Below are 27,914 nucleotides of genomic sequence, written 5' to 3'. Positions count from 1 at the left end.
TAGGCTAGTACCGAGGAGTAGAACACATCAGAAGGTGGTTGGGGGTGCGGCTGCTGTCAGCTTGCCTGAGGGGCTATGCAGCTGCCTGTTGGCCGAGCCAGGCTTCCTGAAGTTGGGGAGGTTGTGGAAGGGCTTTGGGGTGAAGGGCGGCCGGGGCCGGGTCATGAAGAGACGGTTGGTGTTGGTGCTCTGGCATTGGGTGGGTCTCATCAGGAGCCGACAGGGGGACACCAAAGGGGGCTTGGGGCAGGGCGGCTCCTCTCTCTTCTCCTGTGGAGGTTCACGGCGATGGCAGCCGGCGCTGCTGTCCCCGGTGAGGTAGTGGGGGGCCACTACAGTTCGCTGGGGCCTCTCAGGCAGGCTGGTGTGTCTGAAGGATGAACGGGTGAGGGTGCCAGGGCCTGAGTGGCAGGAGCGGCCTGTTACACATCCAGTCGGATCTGTAATTCAACATGCCAGGTAGACTGACTTTATAACACATCCAGTCAGCTCTGTATTTCAACATGCCAGGTAGACTGACTTTATAACACATCCAGTCAGCTCTGTATTTCAACATGCCAGGTAGACTGACTTTATAACACATCCAGTCAGCTCTGTAATTCAACATGCCAGGTAGACTGACTTTATAACACATCCAGTCAGCTCTGTATTTCAACATGCCAGGTAGACTGACTTTATAACACATCCAGTCAGCTCTGTAATTCAACATGCCAGGTAGACTGACTTTATAACACATCCAGTCAGCTCTGTAATTCAACATGCCAGGTAGACTGACTTTATAACACATCCAGTCAGCTCTGTAATTCAACATGCACACAAGGCGGGCCCCAGGACCACATTTGCGAAGCCCTTATTTATTAGACTTATCCAGAATGACTTACAGGAGCAATTAGGGTTGAGTGCCTTGCTCAAGGGCACAGCGACAGATTTTTAACCTAGTTGGCTCGGGGATTCAATCCAGCAACCTTTAGGTTACTGGCCCATGTTCTTAACCACTAGGCTACCTGCTGAAGCTGGTTTATATCGACAAAGAACCATAGTAGTAGTATTTCACATACTGCTAGATATCTAACTTACATGATGTATAACAGTCATTTACAAAAATGTCATGCCATCTCAAATAATTATGGTGTTAACTTGCTTGAAAGAACCAGACTATAGGGAAGTAGTGCACTACAGTGGCAAGAAAAGTATGTGAACCCTTTGGATTTCTGCATAAACTGGTCTTAAAATTAGATCTGATCTTCATCTAAGTCACAACAACAGGCACACAGTCTGCTTAAACTAATAACACATGGTTATATTTTTGGATAAAGTATGTGAACCCGAGGCAAATGACTTCTCCAAAAGCTAATTGGAGTCAGCTAACCGGGAATACAATCATTGAGATGAGATTGGAGGTGTTGGTTAGAGCTGCTTTGCCCTATAAAAAAACACTCACAAAATGTGAGTTTGCTATTCACAAGAAGCATTGCCTGATGTGAACCATGCCTTGAAAAAAAAGATCTCGTTAGACCCAATATTAAGAATTGTTGACTTGCATAAAGCTAAAAGGGGTTACAAAAGTATCTCTAAAAGCCTTGATGTTCATCAGTCCAAGGTAAGATCTATAAATGGAGAAAGTTCAGCACTGTTGCTACTCTCCCTAGGAGTGGCCGTCCTGCAAAGATGACTGCAAAATCACAGAATGATTAATAAGGTTAAGAATCTTAGTGTCAGCTAAAGACTTAGAAATCTCTGGGACATGCTAAGATCTCTGTTGACAACACTAAACAAGAATGGTGTTCATGGGAGGACACCACGGAAGAAGCCACTGCTGTCCAAAATAAACATTGCTGCACGTCTGAAGTTTGCAAAAGTGCATCTGGATGTTCCACAGCGCTACTGGCAAAATATTCTCTGGACAGATGAAACTAAAGTTCAGTTGTTTGGAAGGAACACAACACTGCTTGGAGAAGAAAAGGCACAGCACACCAACATCAAAACCTTATCCCCACTGTAAAGTATGGTGGAGGGAGCATCATGGTTTGGGGCTGCCTCAGGGCCTGGATGGCTTGCTATCAACGGAAAAATGAATTCCCAAGTTTATCAAGACATTTTGCAGGAGAATGTAAGACTCCAGAATATATCTGTTAGGTAAGAAAGGGGAGTATGGGGAACACAGGAAAAAAAATCATGGATCTCGTCAAATAAATATGGTTATTGCTATCTGGAATCATTGTCCTCCAAATTAAGTTCAACAGAAGTTGGATGATGCAACAGGACAACGGCCGAAAACACAGAAGTAAATCAACAACAGAATGGCTTCAACAGATGAAAATAGTCCTTCTGGATTGGCTCAGTCAGAGTTCTGACTTCAACCTGATTGAGATGCTGTGGCATGACCTCGAGATCCGTTCGCATCAGACATTACACAAATATTGCTGAACAAACAGTTTTGTAAAGATGAATGGTCCAAAATTCCTCCTGACCGTTGTCTGATCCGCAACTACAGAAAACTATTGGTTGAGGTTATTGCTCAACCAGTTATTAAAACCAAGGGTTCGCATACTTTTTCCACCCGCACTGAATGTTTACAGTAGTCAATAAAGGCATGAAAACGTATAATTGTTTGTGTGTTATCCGTTTAAGCAGACTGTCTATTGTTGTGACTTAGATGAAGATCAGATCAAATGTTATGACCAATTTAAGTCCAGGTAATTTCAAAGGGTTCACATACTTTTTCTTGCCACTGTAGATAGAAAATAGGGCACCATTTATGGAGTGACAGAGGGAACATCTCACCGTCTTTAAGCTTCTTGTCCAAGGCTTTGTTCTTGTGGGTGATGTCACTCCTGGTGGCACGCAGCTTGTAGAGCGGGCCGGTCATGGATGGCATCATCCACTGGTGTGTGTTGACCTGGTCCAGAGACAGGCGGGCGGTGGGCTGCCACTCTAACAGCTTCTTAATCAGGTCCTGGCAGCCTGGAGGGGCACAGACAGCCAGGGAACATTAGGACTGGAGCTTTTTATGTCAAAAGTATTTTTATTGACTTTAAATTAATACACATGTCAACAAGTAAAGACAGGCACACACCCTCCCCCCAAAAAATCCACTTTGCATTACTATCGTTCTATAATAATCATACAGATGGAAATTTCAGAAATTGATGAGGGCATTTGTTTTTTTGAAGCTGGGCTGGAATGCGTTTGGGTACTCTTTCTTTCCAAAGCAAACAGTGTTATATATATATTTTTAAACACATTTCTCAGACCAGGGCCCGGATCCACAAAGCATCACAAAGTGGGAGTGCTGTTCTCGGGTCAGTCGTGTTTCCTAAATCTTTAAATAATAAGATTGCATATACACTGGGGACCTGATCCTAGATCAGCACTCCTACTCTGAGATGCTTTATGACTATGGCCCCTGTTCATTGCTGGCAGAATACCTGAAGAAACTGGGTGGTGGAATGGCAGCTCTTTCCTGATGAGTTGGACCAGTTTGCGTGGGTGCTTCTCATGGTAGGGCAGCTTCCCTGTGACCATGGCATACAGAATCACCCCTCTGGAGATGGAGAGGAGATACATTGCCAACTAACTTCCAGTAAGCAGAAGACAGAAAACAGTTGTGTTCAAAACTATCACACTTGGAATATGTGATGCCCCCTTGACCGTGTGATTTTTTTGTTGTTGATAATAACATGACTGTCAGTATATACAGTAAGCAACTAGTATGTAGGAGCACTGGGACCAATGAGAAAAGTTGTTCTGTAGAAGTTGTGGAATGAAACTCGTATAGCTATTTAACTAAGTGTGAGACTTGTCGAGGCTGTGTCCCAAATGACTCCCTAATCCATATAGTGCACTACTTTATACCAGGGCCCATGGTCAAAAGCAGAGCACTAAATAGGGAAAAGGGTGCCATTTTGGACAGAATGTGTGTCTGACTCACAGGCTCCACAGGTCAGCTTGTTCTCCGTTGTATTTGCGAGACAGTAGGATCTCTGGGGCAGTGTAGGCCACGGAACCACAGAAGGTGTTCATCAGAGCACTCCTGTCTGTGTAGTGGTTGGCAAAGCCAAAGTCTGCCAGGCACAGCGCAAGCACACACACACACACACACACACACACACACACACACACACACACACACACACACACACACACACACACACACACACACACACACACACACACACACACACACACACACACACAGAGTCCGTGATGCACATGGTTTTACCATAGGCTGGATTTAAAACCTGTCTGGTGAGGTGGTTATTGGAGTGCATGGTTATTTTACCAGTTAATTTCACAAATCCTTGCTCGTCCAACAGTATGTTTTCACATTTCAGGTCTCTGAAAAGGAAAAGGACATCGTCATAGTGAATGCAAGACATATTGATATTATCTGTGACTATTGTGGGTGTGTCAGGCAGCAACAGTGCTTGATGACCTGTGTTTGGTTGCTGTGGTATTACTGTAAACTACGATATGTGATTGTTGTAGCAGTCATGCACTAAGTGGTTGCTGTGGTATTACTGTAAACTACGATATGTGATTGTTGTAGCAGTCATGCACTAAGTGGTTGCTGTGGTATTACTGTAAACTACGATATGTGATTGTTGTAGCAGTCATGCACTAAGTGGTTGCTGTGGTATTACTGTAAACTACGATATGTGATTGTTGTAGCAGTCATGCACTAAGTGGTTGCTGTGGTATTACTGTAAACTATTATATGTGATTGTTGTAGCAGTCATGCACTAAGTGGTAGCTGTGGTATTACTGTAAACTACGATATGTGATTGTTGTAGCAGTCATGCACTAAGTGGTTGCTGTGGTATTACTGTAAACTACGATATGTGATTGTTGTAGCAGTCATGCACTGTGGTATTACTGTAAACTACGATATGTGATTGTTGTAGCAGTCATGCACTATGTGGTTGCTGTGGTATTACTGTAAACTACGATATGTGATTGTTGTAGCAGTCATGCACTAAGTGGTTGCTGTGGTATTACTGTAAACTACGATATGTGATTGTTGTAGCAGTCATGCACTAAGTGGTTGCTGTGGTATTACTGTAAACTACGATATGTGATTGTTGTAGCAGTCATGCACTAAGTGGTTGCTGTGGTATTACTGTAAACTACGATATGTGATTGTTGTAGCAGTCATGCACTAAGTGGTTGCTGTGGTATTACTGTAAACTACGATATGTGATTGTTGTAGCAGTCATGCACTAAGTGGTTGCTGTGGTATTACTGTAAACTACGATATGTGATTGTTGTAGCAGTCATGCACTAAGTGGTTGCTGTGGTATTACTGTAAACTACGATATGTGATTGTTGTAGCAGTCATGCACTAAGTGGTTGCTGTGGTACTACTGTACTCTATGTGTTGTGATTATATGTGGTTTTACATTACCTGTGATTGTTGCAGATATAGAATTAGATGGTTGCAGGAACAAAAGTTGTGTTACCTGTGTACTATGTGGTTGTTATGGCAGACAGTGAGATGTTACCTGTGTACTATGTGGTTGTTATGGCAGACAGTGAGGTGTTACCTGTGTACTATGTGGTTGTTATGGCAGACAGTGAGATGTTACCTGTGTGCTATGTGGTTGTTATGGTAGACAGTGAGATGTTACCTGTGTACTATGTGGTTGTTATGGAAGACAGTGAGGTGTTACCTGTGCACTATGTGGTTGTTGTGACAGTGAGGTGTTACCTGTGTACTATGTGACAGTGAGGTGTTCCCTGTGTACTATGTGGTTGTTGTGACAGTGAGGTGTTACCTGTGTACTATGTGGTTGTTGTGACAGTGAGGTGTTACCTGTGTACTATGTGGTTGTTGTGACAGTGAGGTGTTACCTGTGTACTATGTGGTTGTTGTGACAGTGAGGTGTTACCTGTGTACTATGTGGTTGTTGTGACAGTGAGGTGTTACCTGTGTACTATGTGGTTGTTGTGACAGTGAGGTGTTACCTGTGTACTATGTGGTTGTTGTGACAGTGAGGTGTTACCTGTGTACTATGTGGTTGTTGTGACAGTGAGGTGTTACCTGTGTACTATGTGGTTGTTGTGACAGTGAGGTGTTACCTGTGTACTATGTGGTTGTTGTGACAGTGAGGTGTTACCTGTGTACTATGTGGTTGTTGTGACAGTGAGGTGTTACCTGTGTACTATGTGGTTGTTGTGACAGTGAGGTGTTACCTGTGTACTATGTGACAGTGAGGTGTTACCTGTGTACTATGTGGTTGTTGTGACAGTGAGGTGTTACCTGTGTACTATGTGGTTGTTGTGACAGTGAGGTGTTACCTGTGTACTATGTGGTTGTTGTGACAGTGAGGTGTTACCTGTGCACTATGTGGTTGTTGTGACAGACAGTGAGGTGTTACCTGTGTACTATGTGGTTGTTGTGACAGTGAGGTGTTACCTGTTACTATGTGGTTGCTGTGACAGTGAGGTGTTACCTGTGTACTATGTGGTTGTTGTGACAGACAGTGAGGTGTTACCTGTGTACTATGTGGTTGTGTACTGTAAACCGATATGTGATTGTTGTAGTAGTCATGCACTAAGTGGTTGCTGTGGTATTACTGTAAACTATTATATGTGATTGTTGTAGCAGTCATGCACTAAGTGGTAGCTGTGGTATTACTGTAAACTACGATATGTGATTGTAGTTACAGTCATGCACTAAGTGGTTGCTGTGGTATTACTGTAAACTACGATATGTGATTGTTGTAGCAGTCATGCACTAAGTGGTTGCTGTGGTATTACTGTAAACTTGATATGTGATTGTAGTAGCAGTCATGCACTAAGTGGTTGCTGTGGTATTACTGTAAACTACGATATGTGATTGTTGTAGCAGTCATGCACTAAGTGGTTGCTGTGGTATTACTGTAAACTACGATATGTGATTGTTGTAGCAGTCATGCACTGTGGTATTACTGTAAACTACTATGTGATTGTTGTAGCAGTCATGCACTGTGGTTGCTGTGGTATTACTGTAAACTACGATATGTGATTGTTGTAGCAGTCATGCACTAAGTGGTTGCTGTGGTATTACTGTAAACTACGATATGTGATTGTTGTAGCAGTCATGCACTAAGTGGTTGCTGTGGTATTACTGTAAACTACGATATGTGATTGTTGTAGCAGTCATGCACTAAGTGGTTGCTGTGGTATTACTGTAAACTACGATATGTGATTGTTGTAGCAGTCATGCACTAAGTGGTTGCTGTGGTATTACTGTAAACTACGATATGTGATTGTAGTAGCAGTCATGCACTAAGTGGTTGCTGTGGTATTACTGTAAACTACGATATGTGATTGTTGTAGCAGTCATGCACTAAGTGGTTGCTGTGGTATTACTGTAAACTACGATATGTGATTGTAGTAGCAGTCATGCACTAAGTGGTTGCTGTGGTATTACTGTAAACTACGATATGTGATTGTTGTAGCAGTCATGCACTAAGTGGTTGCTGTGGTATTACTGTAAACTATGATATGTGATTGTTGTAGCAGTCATGCACTAAGTGGTTGCTGTGGTATTACTGTAAACTACGATATGTGATTGTTGTAGCAGTCATGCACTAAGTGGTTGCTGTGGTATTACTGTAAACTACGATATGTGATTGTTGTAGCAGTCATGCACTAAGTGGTTGCTGTGGTATTACTGTAAACTACGATATGTGATTGTAGTAGCAGTCATGCACTAAGTGGTTGCTGTGGTATTACTGTAAACTACGATATGTGATTGTTGTAGCAGTCATGCACTAAGTGGTTGCTGTGGTATTACTGTAAACTACGATATGTGATTGTTGTAGCAGTCATGCACTAAGTGGTTGCTGTGGTACTACTGTACTCTACGTTGTGATTATATGTGGTTTTACATTACCTGTGATTGTTGCAGATATAGAATTAGATGGTTGCAGGAACAAAAGTTGTGTTACCTGTGTACTATGTGGTTGTTATGGCAGACAGTGAGATGTTACCTGTGTGCTATGTGGTTGTTATGGCAGACAGTGAGATGTTACCTGTGTACTATGTGGATGTTATGGCAGACAGTGAGGTGTTACCTGTGCACTATGTGGTTGTTTGTGACAGTGAGGTGTTACCTGTGTACTATGTGGTTGTTGTGACAGTGAGGTGTTACCTGTGTACTATGTGACAGTGAGGTATTACCTGTGTACTATGTGGTTGTTGTGACAGTGAGGTGTTCCCTGTGTACTATGTGGTTGTTGTGACAGTGAGGTGTTACCTGTGTACTATGTGGTTGTTGTGACAGTGAGGTGTTACCTGTGTACTATGTGACAGTGAGGTATTACCTGTGTACTATGTGGTTGTTGTGACAGTGAGGTGTTCCCTGTGTACTATGTGGTTGTTGTGACAGTGAGGTGTTACCTGTGTACTATGTGGTTGTTGTGACAGTGAGGTATTACCTGTGTACTATGTGGATGTTATGGCAGACAGTGAGGTGTTACCTGTGCACTATGTGGTTGTTGTGACAGTGAGGTGTTACCTGTGTACTATGTGGTTGTTGTGACAGTGAGGTGTTACCTGTGTACTATGTGACAGTGAGGTATTACCTGTGTACTATGTGGTTGTTGTGACAGTGAGGTGTTCCCTGTGTACTATGTGGTTGTTGTGACAGTGAGGTGTTACCTGTGTACTATGTGGTTGTTGTGACAGTGAGGTATTACCTGTGTACTATGTGGTTGTTGTGACAGTGAGGTGTTACCTGTGTACTATGTGGATGTTGTGACAGTGAGGTGTTACCTGTGTACTATGTGGTTGTTGTGACAGACAGTGAGATGTTACCTGTGTACTATGTGGTTGTTGTGACAGACAGTGAGGTGTTACCTATGTACTATGTGGTTGTTGTTACAGTGAGGTGTTACCTGTGTACTATGTGGTTGTTGTGACAGTGAGGTGTTACCTGTGTACTATGTGGTTGTTGTGACAGTGAGGTGTTACCTGTGTACTATGTGGATGTTGTGACAGTGAGGTGTTACCTGTGTACTATGTGGTTGTTGTGACAGTGAGGTGTTACCTGTGTACTATGTGGTTGTTGTGACAGTGAGGTGTTACCTGTGTACTATGTGGTTGTTGTTACAGTGAGGTGTTACCTGTGTACTATGTGGTTGTTGTGACAGACAGTGAGGTGTTACCTGTGTACTATGTGACAGTGAGGTGTTACCTGTGTACTATGTGGTTGTTGTGACAGTGAGGTGTTACCTGTGTACTATGTGGTTGTTGTGACAGACAGTGAGGTGTTACTAAGTGGTTGCTGTGGTATTACTGTAAACTATTATATGTGATTGTTATAGCAGTCATGCACTAAGTGGTAGCTGTGGTATTACTGTAAACTACGATATGTGATTGTTGTAGCAGTCATGCACTAAGTGGTTGCTGTGGTATTACTGTAAACTACGATATGTGATTGTTGTAGCAGTCATGCACTAAGTGGTTGCTGTGGTATTACTGTAAACTACGATATGTGATTGTTGTAGCAGTCATGCACTAAGTGGTTGCTGTGGTATTACTGTAAACTACGATATGTGATTGTAGTAGCAGTCATGCACTAAGTGGTTGCTGTGGTATTACTGTAAACTACGATATGTGATTGTTGTAGCAGTCATGCACTAAGTGGTTGCTGTGGTATTACTGTAAACTACGATATGTGATTGTAGTAGCAGTCATGCACTAAGTGGTTGCTGTGGTATTACTGTAAACTACGATATGTGATTGTTGTAGCAGTCATGCACTAAGTGGTTGCTGTGGTATTACTGTAAACTATGATATGTGATTGTTGTAGCAGTCATGCACTAAGTGGTTGCTGTGGTATTACTGTAAACTACGATATGTGATTGTTGTAGCAGTCATGCACTAAGTGGTTGCTGTGGTATTACTGTAAACTACGATATGTGATTGTTGTAGCAGTCATGCACTAAGTGGTTGCTGTGGTATTACTGTAAACTACGATATGTGATTGTAGTAGCAGTCATGCACTAAGTGGTTGCTGTGGTATTACTGTAAACTACGATATGTGATTGTTGTAGCAGTCATGCACTAAGTGGTTGCTGTGGTATTACTGTAAACTACGATATGTGATTGTTGTAGCAGTCATGCACTAAGTGGTTGCTGTGGTACTACTGTACTCTACGTTGTGATTATATGTGGTTTTACATTACCTGTGATTGTTGCAGATATAGAATTAGATGGTTGCAGGAACAAAAGTTGTGTTACCTGTGTACTATGTGGTTGTTATGGCAGACAGTGAGATGTTACCTGTGTGCTATGTGGTTGTTATGGCAGACAGTGAGATGTTACCTGTGTACTATGTGGATGTTATGGCAGACAGTGAGGTGTTACCTGTGCACTATGTGGTTGTTGTGACAGTGAGGTGTTACCTGTGTACTATGTGGTTGTTGTGACAGTGAGGTGTTACCTGTGTACTATGTGACAGTGAGGTATTACCTGTGTACTATGTGGTTGTTGTGACAGTGAGGTGTTCCCTGTGTACTATGTGGTTGTTGTGACAGTGAGGTGTTACCTGTGTACTATGTGGTTGTTGTGACAGTGAGGTGTTACCTGTGTACTATGTGACAGTGAGGTATTACCTGTGTACTATGTGGTTGTTGTGACAGTGAGGTGTTCCCTGTGTACTATGTGGTTGTTGTGACAGTGAGGTGTTACCTGTGTACTATGTGGTTGTTGTGACAGTGAGGTATTACCTGTGTACTATGTGGATGTTATGGCAGACAGTGAGGTGTTACCTGTGCACTATGTGGTTGTTGTGACAGTGAGGTTACCTGTGTACTATGTGGTTGTTGTGACAGTGAGGTGTTACCTGTGTACTATGTGACAGTGAGGTATTACCTGTGTACTATGTGGTTGTTGTGACAGTGAGGTGTTCCCTGTGTACTATGTGGTTGTTGTGACAGTGAGGTGTTACCTGTGTACTATGTGGTTGTTGTGACAGTGAGGTATTACCTGTGTACTATGTGGTTGTTGTGACAGTGAGGTGTTACCTGTGTACTATGTGGATGTTGTGACAGTGAGGTGTTACCTGTGTACTATGTGGTTGTTGTGACAGTGAGGTGTTACCTGTGTACTATGTGGTTGTTGTGACAGACAGTGAGATGTTACCTGTGTACTATGTGGTTGTTGTGACAGACAGTGAGGTGTTACCTATGTACTATGTGGTTGTTGTTACAGTGAGGTGTTACCTGTGTACTATGTGGTTGTTGTGACAGTGAGGTGTTACCTGTGTACTATGTGGTTGTTGTGACAGTGAGGTGTTACCTGTGTACTATGTGGATGTTGTGACAGTGAGGTGTTACCTGTGTACTATGTGGTTGTTGTGACAGTGAGGTGTTACCTGTGTACTATGTGGTTGTTGTGACAGTGAGGTGTTACCTGTGTACTATGTGGTTGTTGTTACAGTGAGGTGTTACCTGTGTACTATGTGGTTGTTGTGACAGACAGTGAGGTGTTACCTGTGTACTATGTGACAGTGAGGTGTTACCTGTGTACTATGTGGTTGTTGTGACAGTGAGGTGTTACCTGTGTACTATGTGGTTGTTGTGACAGACAGTGAGGTGTTACTAAGTGGTTGCTGTGGTATTACTGTAAACTATTATATGTGATTGTTATAGCAGTCATGCACTAAGTGGTAGCTGTGGTATTACTGTAAACTACGATATGTGATTGTTGTAGCAGTCATGCACTAAGTGGTTGCTGTGGTATTACTGTAAACTATGATATGTGATTATTGTAGCAGTCATGCACTGTGGTATTACTGTAAACTACGATATGTGATTGTTGTAGCAGTCATGCACTATGTGGTTGCTGTGGTATTACTGTAAACTACGATATGTGATTGTTGTAGCAGTCATGCACTAAGTGGTTGCTGTGGTATTACTGTAAACTACGATATGTGATTGTTGTAGCAGTCATGCACTAAGTGGTTGCTGTGGTATTACTGTAAACTACGATATGTGATTGTTGTAGCAGTCATGCACTAAGTGGTTGCTGTGGTATTACTGTAAACTACGATATGTGATTGTAGTAGCAGTCATGCACTAAGTGGTTGCTGTGGTATTACTGTAAACTACGATATGTGATTGTTGTAGCAGTCATGCACTAAGTGGTTGCTGTGGTATTACTGTAAACTACGATATGTGATTGTTGTAGCAGTCATGCACTAAGTGGTTGCTGTGGTACTACTGTACTCTACGTTGTGATTATATGTGGTTTTACATTACCTGTGATTGTTGCAGATATAGAATTAGATGGTTGCAGGAACAAAAGTTGTGTTACCTGTGTACTATGTGGTTGTTATGGCAGACAGTGAGATGTTACCTGTGTACTATGTGGTTGTTATGGCAGACAGTGAGGTGTTACCTGTGTACTATGTGGTTGTTATGGCAGACAGTGAGATGTTACCTGTGTGCTATGTGGTTGTTATGGCAGACAGTGAGATGTTACCTGTGTACTATGTGGTTGTTATGGCAGACAGTGAGATGTTACCTGTGTGCTATGTGGTTGTTATGGCAGACAGTGAGATGTTACCTGTGTACTATGTGGATGTTATGGCAGACAGTGAGGTGTTACCTGTGCACTATGTGGTTGTTGTGACAGTGAGGTGTTACCTGTGTACTATGTGGTTGTTGTGACAGTGAGGTGTTACCTGTGTACTATGTGACAGTGAGGTATTACCTGTGTACTATGTGGTTGTTGTGACAGTGAGGTGTTCCCTGTGTACTATGTGGTTGTTGTGACAGTGAGGTGTTACCTGTGTACTATGTGGTTGTTGTGACAGTGAGGTGTTACCTGTGTACTATGTGACAGTGAGGTATTACCTGTGTACTATGTGGTTGTTGTGACAGTGAGGTGTTCCCTGTGTACTATGTGGTTGTTGTGACAGTGAGGTGTTACCTGTGTACTATGTGGTTGTTGTGACAGTGAGGTATTACCTGTGTACTATGTGGATGTTATGGCAGACAGTGAGGTGTTACCTGTGCACTATGTGGTTGTTGTGACAGTGAGGTGTTACCTGTGTACTATGTGGTTGTTGTGACAGTGAGGTGTTACCTGTGTACTATGTGACAGTGAGGTATTACCTGTGTACTATGTGGTTGTTGTGACAGTGAGGTGTTCCCTGTGTACTATGTGGTTGTTGTGACAGTGAGGTGTTACCTGTGTACTATGTGGTTGTTGTGACAGTGAGGTATTACCTGTGTACTATGTGGTTGTTGTGACAGTGAGGTGTTACCTGTGTACTATGTGGATGTTGTGACAGTGAGGTGTTACCTGTGTACTATGTGGTTGTTGTGACAGTGAGGTGTTACCTGTGTACTATGTGGTTGTTGTGACAGTGAGGTGTTACCTGTGTACTATGTGGTTGTTGTGACAGACAGTGAGATGTTACCTGTGTACTATGTGGTTGTTGTGACAGACAGTGAGGTGTTACCTATGTACTATGTGGTTGTTGTTACAGTGAGGTGTTACCTGTGTACTATGTGGTTGTTGTGACAGTGAGGTGTTACCTGTGTACTATGTGGTTGTTGTGACAGTGAGGTGTTACCTGTGTACTATGTGACAGTGAGGTATTACCTGTGTACTATGTGGTTGTTGTGACAGTGAGGTGTTCCCTGTGTACTATGTGGTTGTTGTGACAGTGAGGTGTTACCTGTGTACTATGTGGTTGTTGTGACAGTGAGGTGTTACCTGTGTACTATGTGACAGTGAGGTATTACCTGTGTACTATGTGGTTGTTGTGACAGTGAGGTGTTCCCTGTGTACTATGTGGTTGTTGTGACAGTGAGGTGTTACCTGTGTACTATGTGGTTGTTGTGACAGACAGTGAGATGTTACCTGTGTACTATGTGGTTGTTGTGACAGTGAGGTGTTACCTGTGTACTATGTGACAGTGAGGTATTACCTGTGTACTATGTGGTTGTTGTGACAGACAGTGAGATGTTACCTGTGTACTATGTGGTTGTTGTGACAGACAGTGAGGTGTTACCTATGTACTATGTGGTTGTTGTTACAGTGAGGTGTTACCTGTGTACTATGTGGTTGTTGTGACAGTGAGGTGTTACCTGTGTACTATGTGGTTGTTGTGACAGTGAGGTGTTACCTGTGTACTATGTGGATGTTGTGACAGTGAGGTGTTACCTGTGTACTATGTGGTTGTTGTGACAGTGAGGTGTTACCTGTGTACTATGTGGTTGTTGTGACAGTGAGGTGTTACCTGTGTACTATGTGGTTGTTGTTACAGTGAGGTGTTACCTGTGTACTATGTGGTTGTTGTGACAGACAGTGAGGTGTTACCTGTGTACTATGTGACAGTGAGGTGTTACCTGTGTACTATGTGGTTGTTGTGACAGTGAGGTGTTACCTGTGTACTATGTGGTTGTTGTGACAGACAGTGAGGTGTTACTAAGTGGTTGCTGTGGTATTACTGTAAACTATTATATGTGATTGTTATAGCAGTCATGCACTAAGTGGTAGCTGTGGTATTACTGTAAACTACGATATGTGATTGTTGTAGCAGTCATGCACTAAGTGGTTGCTGTGGTATTACTGTAAACTATGATATGTGATTATTGTAGCAGTCATGCACTGTGGTATTACTGTAAACTACGATATGTGATTGTTGTAGCAGTCATGCACTATGTGGTTGCTGTGGTATTACTGTAAACTACGATATGTGATTGTTGTAGCAGTCATGCACTAAGTGGTTGCTGTGGTATTACTGTAAACTACGATATGTGATTGTTGTAGCAGTCATGCACTAAGTGGTTGCTGTGGTATTACTGTAAACTACGATATGTGATTGTTGTAGCAGTCATGCACTAAGTGGTTGCTGTGGTATTACTGTAAACTACGATATGAGATTGTTGTAGCAGTCATGCACTAAGTGGTTGCTGTGGTATTACTGTAAACTACGATATGTGATTGTAGTAGCAGTCATGCACTAAGTGGTTGCTGTGGTATTACTGTAAACTACGATATGTGATTGTTGTAGCAGTCATGCACTAAGTGGTTGCTGTGGTATTACTGTAAACTACGATATGTGATTGTTGTAGCAGTCATGCACTAAGTGGTTGCTGTGGTATTACTGTAAACTACGATATGTGGTTGTTGTAGCAGTCATGCACTAAGTGGTTGCTGTGGTATTACTGTAAACTACGATATGTGATTGTTGTAGCAGTCATGCACTAAGTGGTTGCTGTGGTACTACTGTACTCTACGTTGTGATTATATGTGGTTTTACATTACCTGTGATTGTTGCAGATATAGAATTAGATGGTTGCGGGAACAAAAGTTGTGTTACCTGTGTACTATGTGGTTGTTATGGCAGACAGTGAGATGTTACCTGTGTACTATGTGGTTGTTATGGCAGACAGTGAGGTGTTACCTGTGTACTATGTGGTTGTTATGGCAGACAGTGAGATGTTACCTGTGTACTATGTGGTTGTTATGGCAGACAGTGAGATGTTACCTGTGTACTATGTGGTTGTTATGGCAGACAGTGAGATGTTACCTGTGTACTATGTGGTTGTTATGGCAGACAGTGAGATGTTACCTGTGTACTATGTGGATGTTATGGCAGACAGTGAGGTGTTACCTGTGTACTATGTGGTTGTTATGGCAGACAGTGAGATGTTACCTGTGTACTATGTGGATGTTATGGCAGACAGTGAGATGTTAACTGTGTACTATGTGGTTGTTATGGCAGACAGTGAGATGTTACCTGTGTACTATGTGGATGTTATGGCAGACAGTGAGGTGTTACCTGTGCACTATGTGGTTGTTGTGACAGTGAGGTGTTACCTGTGTACTATGTGACAGTGAGGTATTACCTGTGTACTATGTGGTTGTTGTGACAGTGAGGTGTTCCCTGTGTACTATGTGGTTGTTGTGACAGTGAGGTGTTACCTGTGTACTATGTGGATGTTATGGCAGACAGTGAGATGTTAACTGTGTACTATGTGGTTGTTATGGCAGACAGTGAGATGTTACCTGTGTACTATGTGGATGTTATGGCAGACAGTGAGGTGTTACCTGTGCACTATGTGGTTGTTGTGACAGTGAGGTGTTACCTGTGTACTATGTGACAGTGAGGTATTACCTGTGTACTATGTGGTTGTTGTGACAGTGAGGTGTTCCCTGTGTACTATGTGGTTGTTGTGACAGTGAGGTGTTACCTGTGTACTATGTGGTTGTTGTGACTGAGGTATTACCTGTGTACTATGTGGTTGTTGTGACAGACAGTGAGGTGTTACCTGTGTACTATGTGGTTGTTGTGACAGACAGTGAGGTGTTACCTGTGTACTATGTGACAGTGAGGTGTTACCTGTGTACTATGTGGTTATTGTGACAGTGAGGTGTTACCTGTGTACTATGTGGTTGTTGTGACAGACAGTGAGGTGTTACCTGTGTACTATGTGGTTGTTGTTACAGTGAGGTGTTACCTGTGCACTATGTGACAGTGAGGTGTTACCTGTGTACTATGTGGTTGTTGTGACAGACAGTGAGGTGTTACTAAGTGGTTGCTGTGGTATTACTGTAAACTACGATATGTGATTGTTGTAGTAGTCATGCACTAAGTGGTTGCTGTGGTATTACTGTAAACTATTATATGTGATTGTTGTAGCAGTCATGCACTAAGTGGTAGCTGTGGTATTACTGTAAACTACGATATGTGATTGTAGTAGCAGTCATGCACTAAGTGGTTGCTGTGGTATTACTGTAAACTACGATATGTGATTGTTGTAGCAGTCATGCACTAAGTGGTTGCTGTGGTATTACTGTAAACTACGATATGTGATTGTAGTAGCAGTCATGCACTAAGTGGTTGCTGTGGTATTACTGTAAACTACGATATGTGATTGTTGTAGCTGTCATGCACTAAGTGGTTGCTGTGGTATTACTGTAAACTACGATATGTGATTGTTGTAGCAGTCATGCACTGTGGTATTACTGTAAACTACGATATGTGATTGTTGTAGCAGTCATGCACTGTGGTTGCTGTGGTATTACTGTAAACTACGATATGTGATTGTTGTAGCAGTCATGCACTAAGTGGTTGCTGTGGTATTACTGTAAACTACGATATGTGATTGTTGTAGCAGTCATGCACTAAGTGGTTGCTGTGGTATTACTGTAAACTACGATATGTGATTGTTGTAGCAGTCATGCACTAAGTGGTTGCTGTGGTATTACTGTAAACTACGATATGTGATTGTTGTAGCAGTCATGCACTAAGTGGTTGCTGTGGTATTACTGTAAACTACGATATGTGATTGTTGTAGCAGTCATGCACTAAGTGGTTGCTGTGGTATTACTGTAAACTACGATATGTGATTGTTGTAGCAGTCATGCACTAAGTGGTTGCTGTGGTATTACTGTAAACTACGATATGTGATTGTTGTAGCAGTCATGCACTAAGTGGTTGCTGTGGTATTACTGTAAACTACGATATGTGATTGTAGTAGCAGTCATGCACTAAGTGGTTGCTGTGGTATTACTGTAAACTACAATATGTGATTGTTGTAGCAGTCATGCACTAAGTGGTTGCTGTGGTATTACTGTAAACTACGATATGTGATTGTAGTAGCAGTCATGCACTAAGTGGTTGCTGTGGTATTACTGTAAACTACGATATGTGATTGTTGTAGCAGTCATGCACTAAGTGGTTGCTGTGGTATTACTGTAAACTATGATATGTGATTGTTGTAGCAGTCATGCACTAAGTGGTTGCTGTGGTATTACTGTAAACTACGATATGTGATTGTTGTAGCAGTCATGCACTAAGTGGTTGCTGTGGTATTACTGTAAACTACGATATGTGATTGTTGTAGCAGTCATGCACTAAGTGGTTGCTGTGGTATTACTGTAAACTACGATATGTGATTGTAGTAGCAGTCATGCACTAAGTGGTTGCTGTGGTATTACTGTAAACTACGATATGTGATTGTTGTAGCAGTCATGCACTAAGTGGTTGCTGTGGTATTACTGTAAACTACGATATGTGATTGTTGTAGCAGTCATGCACTAAGTGGTTGCTGTGGTATTACTGTAAACTACGATATGTGATTGTAGTAGCAGTCATGCACTAAGTGGTTGCTGTGGTATTACTGTAAACTACGATATGTGATTGTTGTAGCAGTCATGCACTAAGTGGTTGCTGTGGTACTACTGTACTCTACGTTGTGATTATATGTGGTTTTACATTACCTGTGATTGTTGCAGATATAGAATTAGATGGTTGCAGGAACAAAAGTTGTGTTACCTGTGTACTATGTGGTTGTTATGGCAGACAGTGAGATGTTACCTGTGTACTATGTGGTTGTTATGGCAGACAGTGAGGTGTTACCTGTGTACTATGTGGTTGTTATGGCAGACAGTGAGATGTTACCATATGTAAGTCGCTCTGGATAAGAGCGTCTGCTAAATGACTTAAATGTAAATGTAAATGTAAATGCTATGTGGTTGTTATGGCAGACAGTGAGATGTTACCTGTGTACTATGTGGTTGTTATGGCAGACAGTGAGATGTTACCTGTGTGCTATGTGGTTGTTATGGCAGACAGTGAGATGTTACCTGTGTACTATGTGGATGTTATGGCAGACAGTGAGGTGTTACCTGTGCACTATGTGGTTGTTGTGACAGTGAGGTGTTACCTGTGTACTATGTGGTTGTTGTGACAGTGAGGTGTTACCTGTGTACTATGTGACAGTGAGGTATTACCTGTGTACTATGTGGTTGTTGTGACAGTGAGGTGTTCCCTGTGTACTATGTGGTTGTTGTGACAGTGAGGTGTTACCTGTGTACTATGTGGTTGTTGTGACAGTGAGGTGTTACCTGTGTACTATGTGACAGTGAGGTATTACCTGTGTACTATGTGGTTGTTGTGACAGTGAGGTGTTCCCTGTGTACTATGTGGTTGTTGTGACAGTGAGGTGTTACCTGTGTACTATGTGGTTGTTGTGACAGTGAGGCATTACCTGTGTACTATGTGGATGTTATGGCAGACAGTGAGGTGTTACCTGTGCACTATGTGGTTGTTGTGACAGTGAGGTGTTACCTGTGTACTATGTGGTTGTTGTGACAGTGAGGTGTTACCTGTGTACTATGTGACAGTGAGGTATTACCTGTGTACTATGTGGTTGTTGTGACAGTGAGGTGTTCCCTGTGTACTATGTGGTTGTTGTGACAGTGAGGTGTTACCTGTGTACTATGTGGTTGTTGTGACAGTGAGGTATTACCTGTGTACTATGTGGTTGTTGTGACAGTGAGGTGTTACCTGTGTACTATGTGGATGTTGTGACAGTGAGGTGTTACCTGTGTACTATGTGGTTGTTGTGACAGTGAGGTGTTACCTGTGTACTATGTGGTTGTTGTGACAGTGAGGTGTTACCTGTGTACTATGTGGTTGTTGTGACAGACAGTGAGATGTTACCTGTGTACTATGTGGTTGTTGTGACAGACAGTGAGGTGTTACCTATGTACTATGTGGTTGTTGTTACAGTGAGGTGTTACCTGTGTACTATGTGGTTGTTGTGACAGTGAGGTGTTACCTGTGTACTATGTGGTTGTTGTGACAGTGAGGTGTTACCTGTGTACTATGTGGATGTTGTGACAGTGAGGTGTTACCTGTGTACTATGTGGTTGTTGTGACAGTGAGGTGTTACCTGTGTACTATGTGGTTGTTGTGACAGTGAGGTGTTACCTGTGTACTATGTGGTTGTTGTGACAGTGAGGTGTTACCTGTGTACTATGTGGTTGTTGTGACAGACAGTGAGGTGTTACTAAGTGGTTGCTGTGGTATTACTGTAAACTATTATATGTGATTGTTATAGCAGTCATGCACTAAGTGGTAGCTGTGGTATTACTGTAAACTACGATATGTGATTGTTGTAGCAGTCATGCACTAAGTGGTTGCTGTGGTATTACTGTAAACTATGATATGTGATTGTTGTAGCAGTCATGCACTGTGGTATTACTGTAAACTACGATATGTGATTGTTGTAGCAGTCATGCACTATGTGGTTGCTGTGGTATTACTGTAAACTACGATATGTGATTGTTGTAGCAGTCATGCACTAAGTGGTTGCTGTGGTATTACTGTAAACTACGATATGTGATTGTTGTAGCAGTCATGCACTAAGTGGTTGCTGTGGTATTACTGTAAACTACGATATGTGATTGTTGTAGCAGTCATGCACTAAGTGGTTGCTGTGGTATTACTGTAAACTGTGAGAAGCAGTCTAGTGGTTGCTGTGGTATTATGAGATTGTTGTAGCAGTCATGCACTAAGTGGTTGCTGTGGTATTACTGTAAACTACGATATGTGATTGTAGTAGCAGTCATGCACTAAGTGGTTGCTGTGGTATTACTGTAAACTACGATATGTGATTGTTGTAGCAGTCATGCACTAAGTGGTTGCTGTGGTATTACTGTAAACTACGATATGTGATTGTTGTAGCAGTCATGCACTAAGTGGTTGCTGTGGTATTACTGTAAACTACGATATGTGGTTGTTGTAGCAGTCATGCACTAAGTGGTTGCTGTGGTACTACTGTACTCTACGTTGTGATTATATGTGGTTTTACATTACCTGTGATTGTTGCAGATATAGAATTAGATGGTTGCGGGAACAAAAGTTGTGTTACCTGTGTACTATGTGGTTGTTATGGCAGACAGTGAGGTGTTACCTGTGTACTATGTGGTTGTTATGGCAGACAGTGAGGTGTTACCTGTGTACTATGTGGTTGTTATGGCAGACAGTGAGATGTTACCTGTGTACTATGTGGTTGTTATGGCAGACAGTGAGATGTTACCTGTGTACTATGTGGTTGTTATGGCAGACAGTGAGATGTTACCTGTGTACTATGTGGTTGTTATGGCAGACAGTGAGATGTTACCTGTGTACTATGTGGATGTTATGGCAGACAGTGAGGTGTTACCTGTGTACTATGTGGTTGTTATGGCAGACAGTGAGATGTTACCTGTGTACTATGTGGATGTTATGGCAGACAGTGAGGTGTTACCTGTGTACTATGTGGTTGTTATGGCAGACAGTGAGATGTTACCTGTGTACTATGTGGATGTTATGGCAGACAGTGAGATGTTACCTGTGTACTATGTGGTTGTTATGGCAGACAGTGAGATGTTACCTGTGCACTATGTGGTTGTTGTGACAGTGAGGTGTTACCTGTGTACTATGTGACAGTGAGGTATTACCTGTGTACTATGTGGTTGTTGTGACAGTGAGGTGTTCCCTGTGTACTATGTGGTTGTTGTGACAGTGAGGTGTTCCCTGTGTACTATGTGGTTGTTGTGACAGTGAGGTGTTACCTGTGTACTATGTGGTTGTTGTGACTGAGGTATTACCTGTGTACTATGTGGTTGTTGTGACAGTGAGGTGTTACCTGTGTACTATGTGACAGTGAGGTATTACCTGTGTACTATGTGGTTGTTGTGACAGTGAGGTGTTACCTGTGTACTATGTGGTTGTTGTGACAGTGAGGTGTTACCTGTGTACTATGTGGTTGTTGTGACAGTGAGGTGTTCCCTGTGTACTATGTGGTTGTTGTGACAGTGAGGTGTTCCCTGTGTACTATGTGGTTGTTGTGACAGTGAGGTATTACCTGTGTACTATGTGGTTGTTGTGACAGTGAGGTGTTACCTGTGTACTATGTGACAGTGAGGTATTACCTGTGTACTATGTGGTTGTTGTGACAGTGAGGTGTTACCTGTGTACTATGTGGTTGTTGTGACAGTGAGGTGTTACCTGTGTACTATGTGGTTGTTGTGACAGTGCATGACAGCATTGACTATCTGTTTGAAGAGCCTGCGAGCCTCCTCTTCACTGAGGCCCGGGCTGCCCTTGCTATGGGACACGGCGTTGATGTGTTCTAAAAGGTCTCCGCTCAGAGCCAGCTCCAGAATCAGATAGAACCGCTTCAGTGAACGGAACATGTCATACAGCTGGACCTGTTCAAAAGTAGAGTACCCACCACATAAATATAATCTATTTACCTAATGATTCTACTTCTATGGGACACATTCTATGGGACACATTCTATGGGACACATTCTATGGGACACATTCTATGGGACACACTCTGGATGCAGGTGCATGCTTGACATCACATTAAAACTTTCTTGCAAAACAATTTGGGTGTCTAAGGGCCAGTTTCCCGGAGCCAGATTAGGCCTATTCCTGGACTAAAAGGCATGTTCAATGGAGATACCCAACTAGTCTAAAGGACAGTTTTATTGCTTCTTTAATCAGGACAGTTTACAGCTGTGCTAACACAATTGCAAAAGGGTTTTATAATGATCAATTAGCCTTTTAAAATGATAAACTTGGATGAGCTAACACAACGTGCCGTTGGAACACAGGAGTGATGGTTGCTGATAATGGGCCTCTGTACGCCTATGTAAATATTCCATTAAAAATCAGCCGTTTCCAGCTACAATAGTCATTTACAGCATTAACAATGTCTACACTGTATGTCTACACTGTATGTCTGATCAATTTGATCTTATTTTAATGGACAAAAAATGAGCTTTTCTAAGTGACCCCAAACTTTTGAATGGTAGTGTACAGTACCAGTCAAAAGTTTGGACACCTAATCATTCAAGGGTTTTTCTTTATTTGTACTATTTTCTACATTGTAGAATAATAGTGAAGACATCAAAACTATGAAATAACACACATGGAATCATGTAGTAACCGAATAAGTGCTAAACCAATCCAAATCTATTTTATATTTGAGATTCTTCAAAGTAGCCACCCATTGCCTTGATGACAGCTTTGCATACTTGTGACATTCTCTCAACCAGCTTCACCTGGAATGCTTTTCCAACAGTCTTGAAGGAGTTCCCACATTTGCTGAGCACTAGCTGCTTTTCGGGGCGGCAGGGTAGCCTAGGGGTTAGAGCAGGGGTGTCAAAGTCAAATGGACGGAGGGCCAAATAAAAAATTTAGCTACAAGCCGAGGGCCGGACTGTTCGAATGTTCATTGAAAACCTAATTGAACCTACTGAAAACCTAACAAATATATTCCAATATGATCAGATAAATAAAGCAATATTTTCTTATGGCTCTGTCAGTAATCTTTAATTTTCAACAGACACAAAAGACAAATTTCCTTTATATAAAAATCCCCATAACATGAACATTAAATGAAAGAAACCGGTATTCAAGGCACCATCAGTAGCCTATATTTTCTATTTTAGCAAAAGTGGGCTAAATTTACTTCAAAGAAAAAAACAATAATAGCAATTTTCTATCATCCACTCAACTGAAATATTTTTAAAATATAATTGGATTGAAATACAATAAAATAAAGTGCAAAAATCTATTAATCAAAAACAACACTTTGTTTAAGGAGAAGTAACATGCAGTGAAAACAAATATTAAACTTTAACTTTTAAACTTGAACTGAGTAAAAACTCTAAATATGTGATTGCACAGTAATGTTCACTTGTTTGAGGTTGAGGGTGATACTTGGTGGTGTCCCATCTTTTCCACCAGTTCATCAATGTTCGGGGTAAGGCTCTGAGCTGAGGAAATCCTCAGAATTGAGTGGAGGTGTTCAGCAGTAAGTCGACTTCTGTGTGATGTTTTGTTCAAGTTCATCAAAGAAAACAGTTGTTCACACAGGTATGTGCTGCCAAACATAGACAACGTTTGAGCAGCCTGGATGCGCAGCTGGGGCATTGTGTCGGGGAGGAAACGGGCGAACTCCGCAGCACCCACTGCCGCATATTTTGCCCTCAGTGCATCATTGCATTGGAGGTCAATCAACTCCATTTGGAGGTTTGGTGGTGAGCTTTCCACGTCAACAGCAAATGGGTTACCGAGCAGTTCCAACCTGCTTTTTGTGCTTCAAAGTCAGCAAATCGGCGTCGAAAGTCAGCGGCAAGCATACCTATTTTATCAGCCAACTGTGCGCTCGGGAACGCACTGGTAGAGAGCTTCTCTTTCATGGTCTGGCAGCTGGGAAAGTGGCTCAAATTTTCTTTCCGCATCTGCGTCTCCCACAGAGTCGGTTTGGTTTTAAATGCCTTCACTGTACTGTACATATCAGAGATGACACGATCCCGACCCTGCAGCTGCAAGTTCATTGCATTCAGATGACTCGTAATGTCACACAGAAAAGCCATTTCACACAGAAACATTTAGTCTCGGAGTTGTGTTGTGTCTTTCCCTTTGCTGTCCAAGAACAGACAAATCTCCTCACGAAGCTCGAAACATCTTTGAAGCACCTTTCCCTGGCTTAGCCATCGCACCTCTGTGTGATAAGGCAAATCACCATGCTCCGTTTCTAACTCCGTCAGAAATGCCTTGAACTGGCGGTGATTCAAACCTTTGGCTCTGATAAAGTTAACTGTGCGCGTGATGATGCTCATTACATGCTCCATTTTCAAGGCTTTACCGCACAACGCTTCCTGGTGTATGATACAATGATAAGCTGTCAGCTCACCTGTCACGTTTTCCTCTTGCATCTTTTCCCGTATCTTCGCCACCAGTCCGCTCCTGTGTCCACACATCGCAGGTGCTCCGTCGGTTGTCAAACCCACGAGTTTTTCCCAAGGCAGCTCCATCTCATTTACACATCTTGACACCTCTTCATACAAATCATGCCCCGTAGTTGTGCCATGCATAGGACGTAAAGCCAAAAACTCCTCTGTCACGCTTAGGCTGGAGTCCACTCCGCGGATGAAAATTGACAACTGGGCAATGTCAGAAATGTCGGTGCTCTCATCCACAGCCAAGGAATATGCAATGAAATCTTTTCCCTTTTTCACAAGCTGCTCTTTTAGATTGATGGACAACTGGTCTACTCTCTCGGCAATGGTGTTTCTGCTCAGACTCACATTTAAAAAGAGTTGCCTTTTTTCTGGGCAAACTTCGTCACAAACTTTAATCATGCAGTTTTTGATGAAATCCCCTCCGTAAATGGCCGGGCTGATTTAGCGATCTCTTCTGCCAAAATAAAACTGGCCTTGACAGCAGCCTGGCCTTGTGATTTGGCTTTTTTGAACAGAGCCTGTCGAGATTTGAGGCCTCGTTTTAATTCCTCTGCCTTTTGTAGCCTTTGTTCCATGTCCATATTCTTGTTTTTGTCCGCGTGTTTCGTTTCATAATGTCGTCTCAGATTATACTCTTTCAGTACCGCCACACTTTCTCCACACAGAAGACACACAGGTTTTCCAGCTACCTCCGTGAACAAATACTCCGACTCCCACCTTGTTTGAAACCCCCGGTTCTCAGTGTCCACCTTCCGTTTTGCCATTTTTGATGGGTATCTGAAAGTTAATTTTACTGTGATGCTGACAACTGCTGTGCCAATAAATATTGAAATGAAGCAGCCTACTGCTCGGTGCGTCACCGTTGCATTGTGGGAAATGTAGTATTGGTGCGTGTAAAAGATCTGCGGGCTGCCGGCTTGCTGCGGTCTGCGGGCCGGTTCTAATAACAAATCAAGATCATCCCAGGGGCCGTAAAAAACCTTCTCGCGGGCCGGATGTGGCCCGCGGGCCTTGACTCTGACATATGTGGGTTAGAGAGTTGGACTAGTAACCGGAAGGTTGCAGGTTCAAATCCCCGAGCTGACAAGGTACAAATCTGTTGTTCTGCCCCTGAACAGGCAGTTAACCCACTGTTCCTAGGCCGTCATTGAAAATAAGAATTTGTTCTTAACTGATTTGCCTTAGTTAAATAAAGGTAAAATAAAATAAAAAATTCCTTCACTCAGCGGTCCAACTCATCCCAAACCATCTCAATTGGGTTGAGGTCGGGTGATTGTGGAGGCCAGGTCATCTGATGCAGCACTCCATCACTCTCCTTCTTGGTCAAATAGCCCTTACACAACCTGGAGATGTGTTGGGTCATTGTCCTGTTGAAAAACAAATGATAGTCCCACTAAGCACAAACCAGATGGGATGGTGCATCGCTGCAGAATGCTGTGGTAGCCATTAAGTGTGCCTTGAATTATAAATAAATCAAAGACAGTGTCACCAGTAAAGCACCATCCTCCTCCATGCTGGCTAGGCTACTCCAGGACCTTGAGATGCTTCTTACGGAGCCAATGCTTATTATTTACCCTGGCTGTGTGTTTCGGGTCGTTGTCATGCTGGAAGACCCAGCCACGACCCATCTTTAATGCTCTTACTGAAGCAAGATCTCGCAATACATGGCCCCATCCACCTTCCCCTCAACACGGTGCAGTCGTCCTGTCCCCTTTGCAGAAAAGCATCCCCAAAGAATGATGTTTCCACCTCCATGCTTCACCGTTGGGATGTTGTTCTCGGGGTTGTACTCATCCTTCTTCTTCCTCCAAACACGGCGAGTGGAGTTTAGACCAAAAAGCTCTATTTTTGTCTCATCAGACCACAAGACCTCCTCCCGTTCCTCCTCTGGATCATCCAGATGGTCATTGGCAAACTTCAGACGGGCCTGGACAATGTGCTGGCTTGAGCAGGGGGACCTTGCGTGCGCTGTGTGTTACTAATGTTTTTCTTTGAGACTGTGGTCTCAGCTCTCTTCAGGTCATTGACCAGGTCCTGCCGTGTAGTTCTGGGCTGATCTCTCACCTTCCTCATGATCATTGATGCCCCACGAGGTGAGATCTTGCATGGAGCTCCAGACCGAGGGTGATTGACCGTCATCTTGAACTTCTTCCATTTTCTAATAATTGCGGCAACAGTTGTTGCCTTCTCACCAAGCTGCTTGTCTATTGTCCTGTAGCCCATCCCAGCCTAGTGCAGGTCTACAATTTTATCCCTGATGTCCTTACACAGCTCTCTGGTCTTGGCCATTGTGGAGAGGTTTGAGTGTGTGGACAGGTGTCTTTTATACAGGTAACAAGTTCAAACAGGTGCAGTTAATACAGGTAATGAGTGGAGAACAGGAGGGCTTCTTAAAGAAAAACTAACAGGTCTGTGAGAGCCAGAATTCTTACTGGTTGGTGATCAAATACTTATGTCATGCAATAAAATGCAAATTAATTACTTAATCATACAATGTGATTTTCTGGATCTTTGTTTTAGATTCCGTCTCTCACAGTTGAAGTGTACCTATGATAAAAATTACAGACCTGTACATGCTTTGTACGTAGGAAACACTGCGATTTTGCAGCAGGTTATCAAATACTTGTTCTCCCCACTGTATGAGTTATTTCATAGGTTTGATGCCTTCAGTATTATTCTACAATGTAGAAAATAGTAAAAATAAAGAAAAACCCTTGAATGAGTAGGTGTGTCCATACTTTTGACTGGTACTGTATATCAATCTGAAGTTTTAGGTGTTTGATACCTTAACAACACTCACCACCCCTGGGTGTCTGTACGTGGCGTTCAGAGCATATATCTCTCTGTGTAGGAATTTCTTGGAGTATTCTAGGGGAGCCTCGTTGATAGAGATGATTTTGATAGCCACCTGAACAATTTATGGTTGCATGGGTGAACATCCTCATCCACACAGTTCACACAAATTACAGCAAGGTTGTTTTTAAAAGTGTCACTGCAGTGCTAGTCTTAGTTAGATACTATTGTTATAAAACATGTCCAACAAATATAAAGGTCTGGATTTTTTTTAAAAAAGTGCTAGTGTTATGCACATTAAATGAAGTTGAGAATGTATTTTAAAATGATTTACCATGGTAAACATGTGTCAGAGAAACAGTACTTTACCATATTGTGGTTCTTGCTCCTCAGGTCATTGGCCAGCTTGTAGTTCTTACTGATCTTATTTGGGGTCGCGTACCCCAGGTAGACCTTGGAGAAAGCACCTGTCCCAATCTTCTTGCCAGAGAGAAGGTAGCCATTCTCTCGACACTCTATGGTCCTCTCATGAAGAGACTTCCCGGAGTCCTTTACTCTCGTGCCAGTTGCACTCAT

The 27,914-nt window shown here is 42.6% G+C and overlaps 1 protein-coding gene across 1 annotated transcript; it reads right to left on the bottom strand.

Moving 5' to 3' along the window:
* Positions 1–27: 27 nt before the first annotated feature.
* LOC124044330 (testis-specific serine/threonine-protein kinase 5-like) lies at positions 28–27,914 on the bottom strand. Its single transcript, XM_046363990.1, has 8 exons — positions 27,708–27,914; positions 27,346–27,453; positions 21,794–21,996; positions 4,283–4,338; positions 3,932–4,064; positions 3,429–3,544; positions 2,785–2,964; positions 28–401 (listed from the first exon to the last, which is right to left on the bottom strand). The coding sequence occupies exons 1-8, from the start codon at positions 27,912–27,914 to the stop codon at positions 28–30; spliced, it is 1,377 nt and encodes a 458-aa protein (XP_046219946.1).

Source organism: Oncorhynchus gorbuscha, linkage group LG09 (genome assembly GCF_021184085.1).
Source record: "Oncorhynchus gorbuscha isolate QuinsamMale2020 ecotype Even-year linkage group LG09, OgorEven_v1.0, whole genome shotgun sequence".
In the NCBI taxonomy this organism is placed as follows: domain Eukaryota; kingdom Metazoa; phylum Chordata; class Actinopteri; order Salmoniformes; family Salmonidae; genus Oncorhynchus; species Oncorhynchus gorbuscha.
This window is presented reverse-complemented; position numbering and strand designations above follow the sequence as displayed.

What these genes read in the sequence shown, in the direction of transcription:
- LOC124044330 (XM_046363990.1), bottom strand. Translation starts at nt 27,914, where the DNA reads ATGAGTGCAACTGGCACGAGAGTAAAGGACTCCGGGAAGTCTCTTCAT. An exon ending in GGAGCAAGAACCACAATATG is followed by an intron (nt 27,454 to 27,707) that starts GTAAAGTACTGT and finishes TAAATTGTTCAG; the next exon opens with GTGGCTATCAAAATCATCTC. An exon ending in CGTACAGACACCCAGGGGTG is followed by an intron (nt 21,997 to 27,345) that starts GTGAGTGTTGTT and finishes ACTTTTGAACAG; the next exon opens with GTCCAGCTGTATGACATGTT.